This window comes from Danio rerio, chromosome 24 (assembly GCF_049306965.1).
Source record: "Danio rerio strain Tuebingen ecotype United States chromosome 24, GRCz12tu, whole genome shotgun sequence".
NCBI classification, from domain to species: Eukaryota; Metazoa; Chordata; class Actinopteri; order Cypriniformes; family Danionidae; genus Danio; species Danio rerio.
In genome coordinates, this window is record NC_133199.1 from 10769571 (window position 1) to 10791909 (window position 22339).

A 22339-nucleotide genomic window follows, 5' to 3' on the forward strand; every position below is an offset into this window, starting at 1 on the left:
AATACACCCTCGTTGTAAAAAGTGAGCTGTCACTGCTTGATCGAGCGGTGACGTCAAGCCCCCAGTCTGCGTACTGTTTTCCTTCCGCGAGTATAGTCCCGTATTTTTCACATTCATATCTTATAGCAACACGCCTGTGAAGTAAATATATGATTTCAAACAGTAGCTGTATTTTTTGAGCTCAACGCTTGAATGTAATTCGCAAACTACCGTGTATTGGTTTGGCGGGAAACATTACTAGCACAGCCATACGTCAGGGGGCGTTGCTTCAGAATCAGCTCGCGGGAGCTTATTCATCCTGCCCCTGACACTCAGACTATCAGTCTGTCCAGCATCTGAGAGCTGCACGAGCGCGCAGGGTTGTTTATATTTTCCATCACTTTCCTTCCCACTTGACCGTGACTCTGACGCCACTTATGCTGCAAGTGACCGGAGCAAAAACTGTTGGATTTTACTTCTCGCTCCTTCTTTTTTGCTCTCTTTTCATTGCATTGCGTCTCGAAAGAAACAATTCTGGAACGGCATTCGTTAAATACAAGGTAAGGATCTGACAATTGGACGTTTCACGCGTGTTTTTGACTTGAAGTGTTGTTTGACAGTAAGTTTGGTTCGGATGTGCGCTCGAATAAAGCACCACAAGCAGAGATGCTCGAGGATGTTTTGGTAGAAGTAACCGCCGCTTTGGGCTTCACTCGCTGTTTTTACACACGCTGTCAGTTGCTTGTGTTATTTACACGCTTGAATATCTTTATATGTGCAGTTTTTTTGGTGAAGCTTTTGTGTTGTGTGTTTAGTTAGACGTTGCCTCTGCACCGTAGTGATTCATATTTGTTTTTTTTTATCTCCTTCCTCAAGTGTCAAAATGCTGGTGAGTGCGAGTTTGGCGTGTAAAAACTACGATTACGACTACGACTCCATCCAGCCCTACTTCTACTTCGACAACGACGATGAGGATTTTTATCACCATCAGCAAGGACAGACTCAACCTTCAGCCCCCAGCGAGGACATTTGGAAGAAATTCGAACTGCTGCCCACACCGCCCCTCTCGCCCAGCCGGAGACAGTCGCTCTCCACCGCGGAACAGCTGGAGATGGTCAGCGAGTTCCTGGGAGACGACGTGGTCAGCCAGAGCTTCATCTGCGATGATGCGGACTACTCCCAGTCCTTCATCAAGTCCATCATCATCCAGGACTGCATGTGGAGCGGCTTTTCTGCCGCTGCCAAGTTGGAGAAAGTGGTTTCAGAGAGACTGGCGTCTTTGCACGCGGAAAGGAAGGAACTGATGTCTGACAGCAACTCAAATCGACTAAACGCGAGCTATTTGCAGGATCTGAGCACCTCTGCATCAGAATGCATCGATCCCTCTGTGGTCTTCCCATATCCTCTGACAGAGTGTGGGAAAGCCGGCAAGGTTGCATCACCACAGCCCATGCTGGTCCTGGACACTCCACCTAACAGCTCCAGCAGCAGTGGCAGCGATTCAGGTATGTTATGTCATTTAGATCTCCCCACATCCTGATGTAATGCATGCTCGCGTTTGTAAGTGACCTCTACTTGTCACCGCTGAGGTGGAGCGTGCCGGTCACGGGACTTTATCCTTGTACCCTTGATGCAAGTGGTAGTTGCGTAAGATCCCTCCACCTCCCCCTGTTCGACCCGAGTCAGTTCTGTAGGAAAGGCTGCAATGTTCAAATATCAGCTGATGAGGAAAGTGGGCGGGGACTGGAATGCAGAGATTTCACACCCCCCCTTACCCCACCCATTGTGGAAAGCCACTTGCCAAATTCCGTTGTATTCACTCTGCTGTGTAATGTTGGGACGTTTTTTGCAAGGTAATAATAATTAACATTTTTTAAAATTCAATTGCAGAAGATGAAGAAGAAGAGGATGAGGAGGAGGAAGAAGAAGAGGAGGAGGAAGAAGAGGAGGAAGAGGAGGAAGAAATTGATGTGGTGACTGTGGAAAAGCGACAGAAAAGGCACGAGACGGATGCTTCAGAGTCGAGGTACCCCAGTCCCCTAGTTTTGAAGCGCTGTCACGTCTCCACCCACCAGCACAACTACGCCGCCCATCCGTCAACGCGGCATGACCAGCCTGCTGTCAAGAGGCTACGACTTGAGGCTAGCAACAATCACAGCATCAACAGCAGCAGCAGCAGCAACAGGCATGTGAAGCAGCGCAAGTGTGCGAGTCCTCGGACATCGGATTCTGAGGACAATGACAAACGCAGGACTCACAATGTGCTGGAGCGACAGCGCAGGAATGAACTCAAACTCAGCTTTTTCGCGCTACGGGATGAGATCCCTGAGGTCGCGAATAACGAGAAAGCTGCTAAAGTGGTTATCCTAAAGAAGGCGACAGAGTGCATCCACAGCATGCAGTTGGACGAGCAGAGGCTGCTGTCCATCAAAGAACAGCTGAGGCGAAAGAGCGAACAGTTAAAACACAGGCTTCAGCAGCTGCGGAGTTCACATTAATGAATCTGTGTCACAAGCGAAAAGACTTTCCAAGAACTCCCACCCCCTGCTTTTTTATGCAAGACTGTTGCTGTGTATAGTTTGAACGTTGCATGTCAAATGCATTTTTTTTTTTCCTTTTGAATATTGTCAACTTTTTTCATGTTTGAAACTGCCAGTTTGGTTGGAAACTACAAGTTTGTTCAAGTAATTTGTATTTAAGGGATTTATTTTTATTAATAAAATAAGAAAAATATAGGGCTGCGCAGCCCTAGATTAAAATGTTTTTGTAAGTTTTTGTATATAACGAATTAATATTTCCTAAGAAAAATATTTTTGAACCTGTATTAGCTATGTGTTCTCATAAACCATATTCGTTTTCAATGTTTTCACTCAATCATAAAGGAATTTCTTTCTGAACTTGACTCTCTTGGTCTCATTATACACACAGATTAGACACTATTGAAATGTTTGTAGAGTGTTTATTCAGAAAAAATAGCTAAGTAATGTATAATACTGCATTTTGTTTACAACGAAAAGATGCCTGTCCAAAATGTTATGTGGGATTGCTGCATGAAATACACAGACAATACTTAAAAGCATGATTAAAGAATATAAATACTTGCATCCCTGCATCAAGATGAACTTGACCCCCCTCTGATTTGGCATTCAGAAGTCAAAAATGAAAGCTATTGAAATGTATGTTGTGGACCGTTTTGCCTGCAGGAGAAGTCCCTTTCAGGTGATTTAACGAAGCTGAGTCATTAAGATCTCTCAATCATGTCTAGAAGCAAGGCTCAGAGCATCTGCTATGGATGTGGCAAAGCTCTGTTAATGCAGTCTGAGCTGCAAACCACTCAGAAATCAGTGCAGCAGCTATGGAGACATAATTAAACAGTGTGAGAATTATAGCCTTGATTTCTTTAAACACATTTTAAAACTATATGTTGTGGTTCAGCTTAAGCAAGCTTTTCAGATCTTCTATTTATTTAATATATAAATTAATAAGCAGTACAAGCGTTAAATGTTTATTACATGTACGCAAGCTATTTCAGTTCCTGATTGACAAATTTAGCCTTCTGCAAAAAGTAATATATTACAATCTGTTGTCACTTAAAAAATAAATAAAAACTAAATAAAATAAATAAAATATTTTATTTAACTAAAATAAATAAAACTTAACTAAATATTTTAATGACTTTTTAAGGCCTAATGTGAATATAAATGTGCTATGTTGTTTTATGGTAATATTTTTTTTCTTTTTTTTAAAGAGATAAGGTTGACCTAAAATTGTAATATATTACTTTTTTTCCCCAACACTGGCAAAATGTAAACACAAGAAATAACCACTGCTACTGTGCTTACTACTAAAGCTAACCACAACCATTATTTTAATGAAGTGGTCAGACGCCACCATCTATATTGTCCCATAATTCTCACCATGTGTGGACACATGGTGATTGAAATGATTATAGTGTTTTCATATCCATAAAAATATAAATATCATGTATCAATATGAGAAGCTAATCAATGAGCATGATTGTCGCAGCAAGGCTCCTGCTTTGTCCCTTCTTTAAACGCTCAGTGTTTGTCTCCTGCATGACGATACTTCCACACTGACTACACAAAGCTGTGATTTTTCCCCGACTCCGCTGTATTGGGTCTGCGTGACGTCATCGACTGTATGACTGTACGCAGCGCGTGCCGCGGAGCGCGTGCTCTGAGCACATGGAAGAGGGCTCGAGACGAAGTATCCAAAGAATAACTCCACACCTGAAAGGGAATATCTGCAGAAACCGAATCAATTCTGGAACAAAAGAGGGTAGGTGCTGTATTCTTTTCCAATACTGTGCGTTATAATTTTGTTTTAGAGCCTCACGTGTTCATGCTGCACAAACTGATGCTTTGACAATAGACATATGTGCTTGTTATTATATGTATTCAGACGTTAGCCGTTTCATAATGTTTATTCACATTATTTCCAGTTTTCATAATGTTTTATGTATCTATTATTACTGCCTATCTAAGATTTGATTGTGTCATTGTAACACTTATAGACTATTATCTTTTATGTTCTTTGTTTTATGCTGTTATGTGTACCAAACCAATATAAGAGAATGTATGAACACCTCAGATCACACATATACTTAATAATGTTTAATATATGACAAAAAAAGCAAAATCAAACGGTTCTTAAGTAAGCATTTGCAATGTGTTTGCTTTGATTGAGCTCCTTTTGTCTATCAGATAAGTATTGCAGCCACATTGCACCACAACATCTTCACTGTTTTAAATAAAATTGTATATATATATATATATATATATATATATATATATATATATATATATATATATATATATATATAAATGATTGCTCCTGCATTAAAATATTGTTTTTGTGTCTCAGTAAGCTGCAACATATAACGGCTATTAAGTATATTAGGTGTTCTAATAAATGTTTAAAAGTATTCTGCATTAATACGTTCATATTCCATATTAATTAAGCATGATTCCTCACCAACAAGGTTATAATCGACCATACAGCATGCATTTATTGTTTCCATGCACGGAATATCCATTGCGTTCTCTTGTTTTTGATTTGATTTTAAACATGTGTGCTTTAAATGTTCATATGGACTTAAAAATACAATCATTTTTTATTTTCTGTATATTGTCAGCTGACATATGTATGCAGAAACCTTGCAAAAGTGTACAGGTGTGGTGCACAGATTTTGATGTACAGCTTCACGTTTTAGTCTGTAACAGTAAACGCCTAGTATGAAAACAGCAAGCAAGAGAAACACAATTAATTACTTTATGCTCTTAAAAATACATCACAGCAAATGTTAGCAGTGACTTGTAAGCAGAAAAGAAACTGGTTTCTCTGGCTCATCCTTCTCTAGGGTCACATGATTCCCTTTGGCAATGGCAGAATACGTCTGACTGAGGGAGGTAGACCACACACTAATACACAGTCGAGGTCTGTCCTGGCCTTGGGGTTAGTCTGAAACACAGACACAAATTGCAGTCTTAAAACCCTGTTTAACAGCATATAATAGGTGTATATAAAAGTAAATACAGGTGGCCTGAAATGATAAAGCTTGTGTTTATTATTTGCAAGCCACAAATTGAATCAATGAGTGATATTAATAAGCAAGCAGTAGATGATACACTTTGTTCTCTTAACAGACCTGCACTTGGCGCATTTAGTATATGTTGGTGCGTTATTTATACCTTCTTGTCTTATTGAACTCGCTTAAGTTTATGTAGCAGATTAAACATGACAAACATCAGTGATTGCACTTTTGCTGTTGCTCAAACTTTGAACAACATCTTAAGTGGATGTATTAAACTTTGGCACTTTGTGCTTTAGGAATGAATGATAAAGTCTCAGCCTTTTTAAGGAAACTTTAATTTTTAAGTGCCTTGTGAGTGTCACTTGATGGACCAATAGAATAGTTAAAAATAAATATATTTATTAAATTTGATTCATTCATTCATTCATTCATTTTCTTGTCGGCTCATTCCCCCTATCAATCCGGAGTCGCCCCAGTGGAATGAACCGCCTATTAAATTTATTTATTTAATAAAATCAAAATTGACTCACCTTCAAGTTGTTCCAAACCTTTATGTGTTTCTTTCTTTTGATAAACACAAAAGAAGTTATTATAAAGAAAGCTGAAAAACTTTAATATTCGACTTCCATAGTTAAACAAAAAAAGTATTATGGAATGCCCAGCAAACAACTTTGTGTTTATTAATTTGGCGTCTAATAGACAGCTAAACCTAGACAGCTTGGCTGAAACGAAGCTAAACTTTTAGCTTTGTTTTACCCAAGATGACTATGTTTATTAGACATCTATTAAACATCTTTTAAAAACAAAATAGGCTAGCTGGGTGGATACATGTTTTCAGCTTTTTTCAAAATATCTTCTTTCTGTTCATCTGAAAAAAGTCAAACACGTTTGGAACAAGTAATGATGACAGATTCTTCAGTTTTGGTTGAACTATCAAGTAAAACTAACAGGGTTAACAGAAAACCTGGAAAAGTCATGGAATTTTGACGGCATTTTCCAGACCTGGAAAGTTTTGGAAAAACAGAAAAACCCACAAGGTTTTGGAAAAGTCATGGAAATTACATTTACATTTAATCATTTGGCAGACATTTTGTTCAAAGTGACTTAAGCTGAGTCACACCTTGCAAAATTCTGCGAAAAGAGACGGGGTTAAACAATATGTTTATTCATTAATAAAAGTGAGCGATTGCTCCATATTTAAAATTACTTGTTTTAAATAATCTTTTTTGGTCTCACGCAATCACCTGATGTGATTTTGCTGGTAAGAATTCACCAAGCTTGAACTTTCGAAGTGCAGTGAAATGCGAAAGACGTGCTTGCGTTTCTGTTCTGCATTCGCATGCCTATAAATGGAAGTCTATGGAGCGAAAAGTGCAGTGTGATCACGGCTTTATAATAGAAGTCGTTTTTACCAACTATTACTAGTTTAACAAACTATTAAGTTTATCTAAAATTGGTTTGACAAATATCTGTATATTGGAATGGAGGTTAGTTGATTTGACTTCTTTTCTTTTCTTGGCCAAAAACATGCTCTCACATGTGTAAGCATCATTTATTTTACATAAATATAAAAATAAATTGAGACTACTGCATGTTTTGTGATATGCTGTAATAAATTGAAACATTTCTCATGATTTACCACGTACAAATGATATCAGAATTATTAGCCCCCATGAATTGTTAGACCCCTTGTTTATTTTTTTCCCCCCAATTTCTGTTTAACGGAGAGAAGATTTCTTCAGCACATTTCTAAATATAATAGTTTTAATAACTTATTTCTAATAACTGATTTATTTTGTCTTTGCCATGATGACATTAAATTATATTTTACCAGATATTTTTATGACACTTCTATACAGCTTAAAGTGACATTTAAAGGCTTAACTAGGTTAATTAGGTTAACTCGGCAGGTTAGGGTAATATTATAAAATATATAAAAAAACTAAAATAATTCAAAGGGGGTCTAATAATTCTGACCTCAACTGTATATGTAGACATAACATGAAACATTAGGTCATCAAAATTGACTTAAAAGTCCTGAAAAAGTGAAGGAATTTTGAAGTAAAAATGTGTACGAACCCTGAACTAAGGTAAAAGCTGTTGTGATGTAATTTTCAAATTTATTTTGGTTGTTTGAAAATAGCTTGTCGAATGCACATCATAGAAAAATTTGATGTGAACGTCTTCTCTGGTTTATCTCTTCTAAGATCAAGCTAAAGCATGACCATCTGGTTACTTTTCTGTTGCAGGACAATAATCAGATTTTGCAGGACAATGTGGCACATGTGGATGCCTTTTCCACAAATAAAACAATATTTTTACTTGGTATAAGATTTTTTTTGGATATTTGGACTAGAAATGAGAAAAAAACAAAGTAAGAAAAGCAAGAAAACAAAGAGTTTGCATGTTCTCCCTTAGTTGGCATGGATTTTCATCCGGTTGCTTTGGTTTTCCTAAACAGTCCAAAGATATGCCGTATAGGTGAATTGGGTAAGCTAAGTTGTCTGTAGCGTATGTGTGCGAATGAGTATGTATGGGTGTTTCGCAGTAATGGGTTGCAGCTGGAAGGGCATCCACAGGGTAAATCACATGCTGGATAAGTTTTTAGTTAATTTCGTTATGGTGAACCCAGATTAAAAAAAAGGACTAAGCTGAAAAGAAAATGAATGAATGAATATTGCGAGTGCACACATTGTGATATCAATGCTGTAACAATATATTGTGCAGCAATTTTAACCCAGTAAAAAGGTGTTTTTATTGTGTTAATTTTATTTCAGGGCAGAAAAACAGGCTACAGATAAAATTTTAATGTGGGACACTGCTCACATCTTGTCAAAGCTCCCAGTACTCAAAACCTGGGACAAAGCTCCCAATGTTGGGAATGTCATTCAGACTGTTAGACAGTTGGTCACCCTAGGTCAGCACCGAATAAAAATATGAAACCAATAGAAACCTGTATAGTATGCTTTATAGTAGATTTTGAAGTTGTCAGTTGAAATGTAAGCAACTGATACACTGATTTTCATATTTGATGCTATAAAGCTGTTTTAAACAGTTTGTTGTAAAAATCACATACAAGTAAATATGACGTTAATTAAAGTGATGGTTCCATACCTTTAACACAAAAGAACATATGTTCGAAACCCATTACCGTTGTCGTGAAATTACCATACTGTATGTCGTGAAATTACCATATATTACCATACCATTACCCATTACCATCCCAAGTCGTGAAATAAATATATGGGCAAAACTGGAATATCACATATAAGACATGTGAATAAAGCAGTGTTTCCACCCAAGAAGTCAAAGAGAACAAAATCGTCACTTTCTGATTATCTCGCACTAAATACGGAATTTGCTACAGTAGGAGAAGCTGCATGTATTTTTTTCTTTACTTATTAAATGACTTGCACCTCAGAAGACAGTATGCCGACACGAAATGAATGTGTGGTGGCATTTAAAGGCGTCAGACGTAGAGATAATTTATTAAATATTAACAGTAAGGTAAGGCATTTTAGAATGGCCAAAACTACATTTCAGATGTTTTACAGTGTGTCAGCTTGCTGGTTTGTCCATTCACATGGTTTTTTACCATCACATGATCTCTTATAACAAAATCACAAGAATTTTTAATGCGCATACTGGAATTTGTTTGGTGGAAGTGTTTCCATCATAGTTTATGTGGATTTTTTCTTATCGAATAAAAAGTTTATCCTTCTTCAGTTATGCACATACATTATGTTACGTATGTGCAAATTTATGTGCATCTTGGGGTTTCCATAATCCATATTTTTATGGGCATATCCAAAATGAGCATAAAAATAGGTGGATGGAAACATAGCTAACGTTTAGAGGTTTTTATCATTTTTCTAAATAACTAAATTTCTGTTCAAAAGAAAAACACAGCTCAAACAAGGTTTGTGACAAGTAAATGATGGCCGAATTTTCAGTTTTGGGTGAACTATCCCTTTATCCAGAGTGTAGAATTGCAAAGCTGGTGCAAAGTGTTTTTATATGGCTGTTTTCTGACCACAGTTTTTTTGTGTTTATTTAATGTTGAGAGGAAAGCATCTAGAAAGTGTTTACATATAATACAAATTCGCAATGACCAAATTTATCACAATCTACCTATACTTCAAAATTGTGCCTCCCAATGCTCATTTGTCATTTGCGAATCCCCATGAAACATCACGTCAAGCAAAACTGGAGAAAAAAAATCTAATCGAAACAGGGTTTTGGAAACAAAACTCCTGCACTTTGGCAGCTCAGTTTAACTTTGTGTAGTGCCCTTTTAACAAACCTTCATCTGATATTTATTAGATCTTCAGTTTCAGGGAACAAAGTCTATTAAACATTGTTCTGTGTATAACTTTTGGTATTTGACTTCTGAGAGCAGACTCCAAGAACTCTGTTGAACTGCACTTTAGACAAATTGGATCCATCAGTTGTGTTATAGGCTGTGACAGAGGGTGGAACAGGTTCCTTTGGCAACACAGAGACCGGACTGTTTTAGTTCTTTGGATGCTTTTCCATGTGTTATGTAATCCCTCCCTTAGTTTGTAATGGAGGTCCCCATTCCGCGGCAAGATCTGAGCACAGTGCAGGACTGCCTGTCTTTGTCTTCATCGTCTCTTTTTTTTTAAACTCTTTCCCCCAACGTTGGCCTCTGTTACCAACAACATCACTTCCTGCTGATATCACTCTGTTTATAACCACAGGCTCTCTCTACTGCTTGTTGTCATTTGCTCACATAATGCTGCAACATATTATATATATCAATGTGTACCTTCAAAAGTTTGAGATCACTGGTGAAAAATCCAGCCATGCTTTCCACCAGCACAAGGCATGTTTTGCATGATGGGACTGACATGAGATGCTAGTGGTTTGTAGTTCCTGGTATGGAAGGTGTGATTGCTATATCAGCTTGGTTTTGAGATTATGTTGAGAATGCTGGTTCACTAACTAGACCATCTCTATACCAGCTCCAATCATAAACTAGCCTTGGACCAAGATGGAATTTGTGCTGGTGTCTGAAGACTTTTTTTTAACAAGGATCTATGGGATCACCGTAGTTGAAATGACCAACACAAGATCATTGTGGATATGTATCCAGGTCTACATTTCTGGAAACCACGAATTATGTACCTAGAGGTACATCTGGCTGAATTTCATCTGTAAAATGTATCCTATGGGGCATTATGACGCCCCTGACAGCTTCTGTTTCTTAAATGCCGATGGAATTCAAATATTGAGTGGAAGGGGTGGAAATGGAAGTGGACGTGAGGATTCTTCAAGACAAAGATGACTGAAGTGAAAAACTTGTTTATAGTGAGTTAATTAATGCATCAATCAGATTCATCTGATTGGTGCAATATATGAAGCTGATGCGGGACCAGCCATGATCCTCTCAAAATTAGTCTATAAATAAACCACACAAATAAATGGGTGTAGAGCAGTTACATCCAATATGTCGCTGTGCATATGTTTGGTTGTTGCTATAAAGGAGAATTATTTGTATTAGTTATTAAATTACACATTACATTGTCTACCCCTCACTGTTATTAACGTCTACCCAACCCTAAACTTAACATTCAGCATGCGCATTACAGCATCTACTATATAATGGACAAATTGTGAACATGCATGGTTTAAACACATGCCAGTCCTACACAACATAACCCAGCAACCTTCTGCATGGGAGTCGGTTGGTCAACCAAGGAGGCTAAAGTCCATGACCCCTAGCGTTTGTCGCTAGACCACCTTTAGAGCTCAGAGGAGTGAGGTTTACCTGCAAAGCACTTACTAGCTGGTCTCCGTTACACTCAACCCCTAAACCTCACTCCCATCCGGGTCACAGCACCAATGTAACCCCAACAGTCCTACACAACTCAACCCGCTCCGAGCTGGGATCAAACCGGTAACTTCACAAATGGGAGTCGATTGCTCTACCAAGGAGGCTAAAGACCATGGCCACTAGCGTCTGTCACTAGGGCACCTTTAGAGGTCAGAGGAGTAAGGTTTACCTGCACAGTACTTACTAGCTGGCCTTCGTTACACTCAACCCCTAAACCTTACTCCCTTCCAGATCACAGCACCAATGTAAACCCGCCGTTCCTACACCACCCAACCCGCTTCGAATAAGGATTGAGCCAGCGACCTTCTGCATGGGAGTCGGTTGCTCAACCAACGAGGCTAAAGACCATGACCCCTAGCGTTTGTCACTAGAGCACCTTTAGAGGTCAGAGGAGTAAGGTTTGCCTGCAAAGCACTTACTAGCTGGCCTCTGTTACACTCAACCCCTAAACCTCACTCCCATCCGAGTCATAGCACCAATGTAACCCCACCTGTCCTAAACAACCAAACCCACTCCGAGCTGGGATCAAAAGGGCGCCTTTACAAATGGGAGTCGATTGCTCTACCAAGGAGGCTAAAAACCATGGCCCCTAGCGTCTGTCACTAGAGCACCTTTAGAGATCAATGGAGTGAGGTTTACCTGCACAGTACTTAGTAGCTGGCCTCCGCTACACTCACCCCTTAAACCTCACTCCCATCCAGGTAACGGCACCAATGTAAACCCACCGGTCCTACACTACCCAACCCCCTTCAAACTAGGATTGAACCGGTAACCGTCCCCATCAAAGTCAGTTGCTCTACCAAGGCGGCTAAAGACCATGGCCCCTAGCGTCTGTCGCTAGAGCACCTTTAGAGGTCAGAGGAGTGAGGTTTACCTGCACAGCACTTGCTAGCTGACCTCCGTTACACATGTCACATTGCCAATGTGCACATCAATGTCCATGACGTAGTGCACTGAAATACAGGCTGCAGTGAGGACTGTTGCAATTTTCAGCCTCTGCAAGAAATGTTATGTTCATTAAAATAATTGTTATATTGCAAATTTTATCATCAGCAAATCATTTTAATTGATTACGTTTCAAACATGCTCTCTCTCACTTCTTTTTCTTCAGTTTCTCTTTCCTATCTCTCACTCTTTCCATCAGACAGCAGTGACGTTGGTGCGGCGTCTGTGTTTTCCTGGCCCTGCTGACCCTGGGCTGTCAGCTTGCCAAGTAGCTTTCTGCTTTTTCTCGCCCGTGTTAGCTCTGCGAAAGCTGGCGTTCACTGAGTGCATTCTAGGCATAAAAAGCAGCGCTGGAAAACTAAGCCATCCAAATTTACACACTTAAAGAGACATGTTCGGACCACCAAAGATCAGGACTCCCGCTGTAATCCTGCTCATTTACAGTCTCTGGAGCGCAGGGCACCTCTGTGAATATTTAAGCAGACCTCCCCAAGACAAACACACAGAGGCGAACACGCGCGAATGCACACGCCTGTCGTCTCAAACAGCTGTTGAGGGAAAAAGTCTGTGATGTCAGAGCCTATGTTAGACGCTCTATTCCAAAAACAAGATTGTTTTCAGAATTATAGACTGAATTACGGTTATATACTCTCTACTATGTGCTCTGTGATGTGTCAGTACTCAGCAGTAGAGACTATTTATGTCTGTCTCGGGCTTAAATGAAAGGGTATTTGTATATGCAATAGGTACCTCAGTGTAAGGGATGACTGTTGAATGTAAGCTGCTAAAGACTTAGTATAGACTAGCGATTGTGACAGTATGTAAGCAGCTCAGACAGACTCAAACACTCAAAACACACACACACACACACACACACACACACACACACACACACACACACACACACACACACACACACACACACACACACACACACACACACACACACACACACAAAAGCAACAATTCAGCATTTGTGCTGAGTTAAGTAAATTATTTGATTTACTTTCAGCTCATTGAGAAACAGAGTCAGGAAATAACCGGCATAGTGATTGGACGAATCATTTTATTTGCGATTGCGTTTGAATTTGGGTAAACAAAAGCCTCTTATTTAAATATATTTGCACTTTACCAGTTGCTCTTAATATGAACACAGCAACTAGATTTTGAAGAATAGGCAGCCGTCTGATGCCATAGTGTACCTGACCTGGGATGACCTGCTTGTAAACACTGAGGGATTAGTTTTAGCTATACGTGACCTGAGCTTTACATGTATTGACTAAGACATGCTTTTACACTGCAAGCAAATTCAAAGCATTTTTTTGGTCTATTTTGTTTTTAATTTGTTCATATTAAACCAAAAAATACGCATATTGGTTTAAAATGGTTTCTGAATATGAAAGTTGCATTTACTTAACTTTTGCAATCTAATAATACCGTTATTTCAGTTGTATTTCTATATATCTTGCATCCCTAATCAGAAAAGTGTCATTAATAAGAATACAGACTTGATGTGTAATTTACTTGTAACTTTACATTAACTGCTAAACAGTGTGTTGTTGTTGTTTTTTTAAGCAGATGAATACTAATATTGACAGTTCAACAAAATAGTCTTTTCTCAATACTCAAGCTACTTTTGAACTGTTGTCAGGAGCATTTGCTGAGGCTATAGTAATAATTTTCTTATTGTAAATAGTTTTTCTCAAATAAACCAATTGTTTCTCTTCATAAAACCTCAATATATAGTCTAAATGACACTGGGTATTTTGTACTTAAGAAACCTACTTCTTAGAATGCATAAAATAACAGTACTCAATAACAGTAATCTCATCCCTCTGTAGTTCTGTTCTAGTTGGCTACTATAAATAGGATTGAGCTTGGTCAGCACCTGGATTGAAAACTAAAGTGCTGCGGGAAGAGGTGATTGTGAGGCCAAAATGGGGTGTTTAACCTGCTTTCTGTGTTGATCCTGTAACACAGTAAGTGCTAAGGAAACTATTGGCAACAGCACCATTTTGGATGTTGAGATGCTGAATCTCAGTGGTTCTATATATATATATATATATATATATATATATATATATATATATATACACACGCACGCACACACACACACACACACACACACACACACACACACACACACACACACACACACATTTATCATGGCCTTCTTACCATATCTTTATCCAATAATTGTTGTAAACACTGTGTGACACATCTGTTGTGTGCTCCGATCGCAGTTCTGCTGCTGTTGTGTCATCCAGGTTGGTTTTGTACACAGGTGGTGATTGCGGTGATTTCCCTCTCCAAATGTGTAAAGTACTTTAACTACTGAAAAAAGCAATGTATTTTTGTAATATACACTCATCGGGCACTTTATTAGGTACACCTTACTACAGTAGTATCAAGTTAGACCATTAATACTTACTGCAGAGCCACTTGGGAGCTTGAGCTCCAGCTCCTCCTTCCTTGCACTTTTTCTACAAGTGATGTCACTGGGGGTTGGGAGTGGCACCCGTTTTGGCCCTCTGCGGCTGTAACCCATCTGCCTCAAGGTTGGATGTGTTGTTCATTCAGAGATGCTCTTCTGCATACATCAGTTGTAATGAATGGTCGAATGAGGGACCATTGCCTTTCTATCAGCTGAAACCAGTCTGGTCATTCTCCTCTGACCTCTGGCATCAACAAAATATTTGCGCCCACAGAACTGCTGCTGATTAGATATGAGATAGTTGTGCGTGAAAATCTCAGTAGATCAGCAGTTTCTTAAATACTTACACCAGCTTGCCTGGCACCAGCAACCATGCCAAGTTCAAAGTCACTTAAATCACCTTTCTTTCCTATTCTGATGCTCTGTTTGAAGTGTAGCAGATCGTCTCGACTATGTCTACATGCCTAAATGCATTGAGTTGCTGCCATGTGATTGGCTGATTAGAAATTTGCGTTAAGTTTATTAAACTAATTTCGAGAGGAGCACGTGATAGGATTGACTACAGCTGATCCCTATCACTAATCACTAACTAGCCAATCGGATCACTCTAAATTCAATATAGATATCCAGCCTAAACTTCATTACTCATCTTTGTTTTGGAAACCCCCCCCCATCCATCCCTTCTCCCTCCTCCTCTGTTCGGGCGACACGGTGGCTCGGTGGCTAGCACAGTTGCCCCACAGCAAGGAGGTCATTGGTTTAACACTACCTGAGCCAACCGATACTCTATGTGCGCAGTTTGCATATTCTCCCTGTGTTTGCGTGGGTTTTCCCTGGGTACTCCGGTTTCCTCCCACACTCAAAAACCATGCAACAAAAGTTAAAGTACAAGCACTTACTACAAATTAGCGCAGTTAGTGGTCTATTTGGAAAGCTATCGAGAACTACCTGATCTCATATCCCTCCTAATGCTTACTGACCAGGTGGGAGCCTTGGGCTCATCTATCACTGAGCTCAGGGTTCTCTCCCGGGACAGCATGCCAAACTTGCTTAAATAGTCAAGCATTATTTAAGTGTGAACTCTTAATGTGTAGTTGGACAAGTGTTCCTAATAAAGTGGCCATTCAGTGTATTTATTATTTTGAGAATTATATCCCTATAATGTTTTGTATATATGCAATATATTATGAATTTATTATGCTTCCCATCTCAGTACTTTTCAAGTTTAGGAGCAAACCTGACATTTACTTGTTAACAAGAGCCACATTTTTGAAACAGCTTCTGAATATGCTCTGAATTTTGAATGCGTTCTTTCTTCCTCTTTTAAAATTGATCTTTGAATTTGTGAGATAACATTGCCCTAGGCAGATATCCGTCCTTTCTCACACCCTTTGACACACAAAGTCAAGTTCAAACTCATCACCTAATCTACAAATCTCTCTCTCCATTCACTCACCTGCGTGTCAACAGGATTTAGCCTAAGGTTAATTCTCACTGTCCGGACAGTTCCCATAGTAGAGGCGTGTCATGGTGATGTAATTTGCAAAGGTAATGAAAGCTACAACTGACAAGCCTCTGATGACAACAAAGAAAATGGGACCTTGAGCCTTCAAAGTCCATCTTTGAGTTGTCATCAAACCACCTTGCGTTATGTTTGTAGTTTGAGGAAAAAAAAGTAATGAAAGACAATGATATGGTTTGATATCAAATGGTATGACTTCAAATACAACGAATAGCCTGTTCTATTCAGATAGACCATAAGCACACAGTAGCACACTGCTTACATCTTTAAGGATTGAGTATTACTCAGATTGAAAGTGTGAGTCAAACCAGTTGAATGTCAGCAGCTGTGGAGGGTGAAAAGGGATGGATTGAAAAAGCCATAGATGGATGATGGGCTGGTCTCATTGGCCCATTTTCCAGCTTCTGTTAATGTGTGAGTCATTGCTACTACAAACAGTGTGTTTGCTTGCCTGCCAACACACCGCATGCCAGGACAACAGACACTAATGGACAATGAACTACACTCTGACACACACACGCAGTTTTAAACTAAAGGGTTATTCAAATCCAAACTGTACAACTGACCTACATAATAGGCACGCTAAAGAGGAGGGCTGTTTAACAGGATATCTGAGCATTTATCCAGTTGGAATGATCAGATATAAAACAAGTGGCCATTTATATAAATATTTATATATATATATATATATATATATATATATATATATATATATATATATATATATATATATATATATATATATATATATATATATATATATATATATATATATATTTATAACATTGTTTGGTTGTTATGTAACAGAATGGTTGCGGTATGTTGTGTACTTTTCTGACGGCCAATAAACCTTTAAATTGTGTTTGCTATTACTGCTGGTATTGCTCAAGCATTTAAACTTACCCCTATTACTAAGCCTATGATCATTTGGAAATTAATGAGTGTGTTGCTTGTTAAAGAAATTATATTAATTTTCATAGTGATTAACCTTTTTTTATTTCAAGTTTTTGAAGTCAAACCACAAGCATGTCAAAGCCATCGTCTTTCACATTAAAATTCCAAACAAATAATAAAAACACTGTGTTATGATGCTAGCCCACTAGTTGGCGATACCGCTTTGTAAGCTCATGTAGCCGACCAGTTGTTATGTTATTTATTTTTTATTTAGGAGGAGTGACTGAGTCGTATTCATTCTTGTTCTATAAATGTAAGTCTGCAGCTCATACATTTTAAAGTGATGCATAGATTACACTATACTAAAGCCAAACTTGCTGTATCCGACCATCTCTTCTCTGTGTGATAAGTGCAAAGGCTTAGTTGGGACCTGTGGTCATATATTCTGGTCCTGTCCAGAAGGATCTGAATTTTGGAGAAGTATCTTAGGACTTTACTCCCAGGCTTTTGACATGAAAATTAAAATTTATGTGGACATAGCACTGTTTGGATGTTCAGACTAGGGTTGGGCGATGTTGACCAATTTGGCATCGTACGTTGTCTAATGTGAAACATCGCGATGGACGAAGCCATCGTCGTCGTAGGCGGGGGGTGGGTTGGTTTTTTAATTTTCAATTAATTCATAGTGAATTAATTATTGCAGCCTACAGTTTTCACTAACTGACCCACATGGTCTTTGCTTTACCCATAACCTTACAAACAAGTTACAAACAAATTTCACCTGTCAATCACTTTTTTTCCACGTTCTAATGGCTTTTCCCACTGCTGGTGGAGGAGACGAGATTTCGGTTGGAGTTCACTGTAGTGCATACATTATCATTGTTTTCTCGCCAAAATCCTCACCGTGTGCACGGATTTAGGAGACATTTATGCAGATTGCATCCTAGCACCTAAAAATGCCAAACGCAGCACTCAGAAACAGATTAAAACAGTTATGTGAACTTTCTGAAGTAAAAATGCCTGCAGTGCTTGCCCCGCCTTTGTGCTTTTCTTATTGGCTCACTTCTTTTGAACTGAACGCGAATGATTGGTTAATATCAGCTGTCAATCACTCAGTCAATGCCTTCTGCCTTCAGATGACAGGAGCTGCAACCGTGAAAATGTGAAGCGCTGAAGATGAGAGAATAAAAATAACACTGACAGATTTACCTACAGTTACTAATAATGGCACATCTTATTCATGTGCTGAATGTTGATCCACCATTTACACTTTTCCAAAAGTGGATAAAAGACTTCCAGTTTAAGTCCGCTATGAAAATGACTAAAGCCATTCATTGTAAAGTCTGTGAGTTTGCAGGTAACAGCGTTTACCACTGAATCTACACATTTTAAGCGTGAGAGGAACTGTATAAACCTTCATTTAATCCTCACAATGCTGTCACCTGTACAAGTGGCAGCTATATGTAACATTTAACACAGCTCATGAAAAGACCACTATTGCTGTTAAGATGAGATGCAAATAATAAGTTATACATCAATATAAATGTGGGGCGGGGCGATGGATCGCGATGCCGGCCTAGCATCGTGAAGTTTGTCGGCCATCGACGATGGTTGATGCAATCGTTTATCGGCACAATCCTAGTTCAGACCAAGTTCTAACTTGGCCTAAACATCAACAACTCTCCCATGTTTGGCATGGTGCTGGCCAAGAGAGGGATTGAGATGGAGTGAAAATCCTTGACACCTCCACATTTTTTTAAATGGTTAGCTGAAATTATTTCTGCCCTTAAGCTGGAAAGGTTACGTTACTCTAGATTTAGCAAACAGAAGTTGTATGCCAAAATATGGGGCCCCTTCATTAGATGTATAAGTTAATAATGTTTTTGTAATAATTTATTTTTGTTAATATTTTTTTCTTTTTCTCTTCTCTTCTCTCTTTTTACATGTCATTCTATGTTGTTTCTTATTCCATTAATCTGGCTGAGACTTTTTTTTAAATGTTTTTTTTTATTATTATTTATGGTGCTGTATAATTACTGTATTGTTTGCTAGGGTTTTGGTGCATGTTCTAGTTAGTACCAGGTAGTCACACTAAGATAATTTTGTTAACAGATATATAGATGTACACTATTTGGTCTTATGTTTTTACAAAAACTTCTATGAATAAAGTACTTGCCAGGGGGGTACTTATACATAAAATACAGATATACAGAATGTACATATAAATAAATACAAATAAATACATTACAAAGTTTACAAATGTTTAAAGGGCATCTATTTTACCCTTTTTCAAGATTTACGAGTTTTTTGTATCTCCAGAATGTGTCTGTAAAGTTTCAGCTCAAATTACCAATCAGATTAATTAATATATTTTTCTTAACATTGTAATTTTTAGCTCTGATTACATTGTGGCTGTTTAGTTGCCTGTGCCTTTAATGTAAATTGAGCTAGATATCCCCTCCCACCACTCGCACAGGCCTGTCAGAGCCACAGAGATGGCTTACTATGGCTCTGATGTGTGTCTCCCATGTTGTCTCCATCTTTTGCTGCATCAGATAAACAGAACAGTGACAGACGTGAAGGAAGCAGATCTCACATAATACTTGTCGAGTTAATTCAAGCCTTTCTGCTACGATGAGTCACACACTATGTTGTTTCAATGCTTACGCACACAGACAAGCGTGTGCGTTTAACTTTGCACTGTTTTTGCACATATAATACAATATACACTGCTGTATGGATATCCATGATGTTAATTTACAAATTAAACTTTATTTAACGGCCAAAAACAGAGATTGAAGCATCTTTTTTAGTAATTGTATAATTACAAACATGCACTGTTTTAAAAAAGTTTTAAACTTGTAAAACTCATTCTTGATCACATTTGATGATGACTGATGATCTCAGAGAGCTGAACAGATCTTTTAATCCCAGTTGCTTTGCACATGTCCTGTCTTGTTGATATGATTATATGTGTTTCTATGTAGACATGCTATTAGGTGGCTGTCAATAATTTGGTGGGCGGGGAAACTGAACTCAAAATGGGAAGGATTTGGGACCTATTTTAAAGTCAGAAAATAAAAAAAAGAGAGACTTAGGGGCCGATTACACCGATCATGCTTTTACATTCCAAAAATGTGAGGCGTATCACGCTGTCTTTTTGTTGACAAGAAAAAAAGGATTGCTGTGCACTTTTTATGTTGCAAGGCAACGACTGAATCAGCTGTGTTTTGTGCAAAAGTGTTGCTGTTGATAATATTGTGATATTTAACATTTGTTCAAGTCACACAGCCCTGGATAATTCAAAATACCAGCCTCTAGTCCCTCCTCCATCTTCAAAAGTCTCCATAGTTGTCTTGATTACGCAAACACAGCAGGCACCTCAACGGAAACCCCGCCTCTGCTTTCATTTGATTGGAGAATGAAAAAGACGCAAATGACATAGTGCAAAACGCACAGGGCGCATAAGCAGCAAACAAAAAGCTTGTGAACATTAATAAATCATTCAAAAAGGCGCATCTCAATGCAACAATCGTGTTCAGTGTAATCGGCCCCTATTTGAGTTTCTTTTATTACATTATGACAGTGAACAGACTATACCTACACACAGTTCTGTTCAAACTGCTTACAAAAGATGATTATCATAAGACACAATTACATAGAAAAAACTATTTTACCAGTCCCGAAACCAAAATTTACAATCACAGATTCTTTAAGGAAAGATAATATACCCCACCGTTAACCTGATTTTCATTTCCAAACAAAATCCAACGTCCCCATGACGTTGGGGTACAACGTCGATATGACGTCATGTTAACGTCCTGTGCCACTATTCATTAATTGTAATCGAGTTAAGATGTTCAATTCATCGAGATTTTGATTTTAGGCCAAATTACCCAGCCCTTCTTATGAATTATGTTTGGATTTTTATGCAATATATTTGTATTTAAATTTTTTTTACTGACAACATGATTTCTCTCTCTCTCAGAAAGCAAATTTGATTCATGTATATTTAGCCTGAATCTTTGACCAATGTATGTTTAGCTTGAACGAGAGAAAAAAAAAATTAACATTGTCTTAAACGACATTTAAAAACCTGATACATTTTGCTGTCATTTAATCTAGAGGTCAACACTAGCAAAGGGACAAATCTCTGTTGATACTACAGTGCAGTATGTCCACGTGTTATTCATTTCTGCTGCTGGGGAGCTCAGACTCTAGAGGTGAGTGGAGAGCTTTGCTCTGTAGATTCCTTTCCAGACGAATGGGGTATTCTTCGTCTGGGTTTCACGTATGAGATTGGCTTGAATCAAGCTGCATTTGTACATGAAATAAACAACTCGGGCAGTCATAGCGGCATATAGTGAACATAGCATTGCTTTTACACAGTGAATCCTCAGTGATCACATGTTATCAGGTGGCTGTGAGTACACTAACAATATAAATGGACAACAGTACACTTACAATATAAATGGACCAGCTGGATCATGCGATCACCATTCAGGTTAATCTGTGCATCTTTAATTCTGAGTAAAAAAAACATGTAAATTGCAAGATTTAAACATAATTAGAGATGCACTGATCGGTAGCTCAGAAATTGAATGCTTTTTTCGTTTTCATTTGGCTTATTTTTGGATTGTACAAAAAGATTTTAAAGAGGCCAGGGGGAGAGTTGTGGACTAATGGTTAGAGATTTGGACTTGGATATTCCAAAGGTGGTAGGTTTTTGGTCCCGGCAGGAAGGTGTGGGGGGTGAATGTATCAACCTCTTATCCATCTTTGATACCCTTGAGCAAGTCACCTAACCCCTAATTTCTCACTGGATGCTGGAAGAAATAGCTGCCCACTGCTGTGTGCTTGAACGGACTGTTTGTGTGTGGGTGTGCTCACACTTCTCACTTATAATGTGTGTGTGCACTTGAATAGGTCAAAAGCAGTTTTTGAGTATGGGTAAAAACCATACTTGATGATAATTACTTCACTTCAGTCCTAAATATTGAATTAGGGGTTAAATAAAAACCCACTCACTTACAGCACTTACCAAAAAACACTATTATTGGTATACTATAGGCAACTGAAGCTTGCAATTTTTCTTTTTTTTTTTAATTCAATGGTGGAAACATGCTTCAGTAACATACCACCTAGAACAGTGTA

General features: G+C 38.5%; 1 protein-coding gene and 1 long non-coding RNA gene across 2 annotated transcripts in view; both read left to right on the forward strand.

The window, feature by feature from the left end:
- The first annotated feature begins 335 nt into the window (after nucleotides 1-335).
- myca (MYC proto-oncogene, bHLH transcription factor a) lies at nucleotides 336-2876 on the forward strand. Its single transcript, NM_131412.1, is given in 3 exon segments — nucleotides 336-539; nucleotides 856-1484; nucleotides 1870-2876. Coding segments are annotated over 3 exon segments (1263 nt in total). The 5' UTR covers nucleotides 336-513; the 3' UTR covers nucleotides 2478-2876.
- A 1302-nt stretch (nucleotides 2877-4178) lies between these two features.
- si:ch211-69l10.2 overlaps nucleotides 4179-22339 on the forward strand; it is a 94040-nt gene continuing 75879 nt past the window's right edge. Inside the window, exon 1 of the long non-coding RNA XR_223045.6 lies at nucleotides 4179-4278. This is a non-coding gene — a long non-coding RNA (si:ch211-69l10.2). The remainder of the gene's footprint in view (nucleotides 4279-22339) is intronic.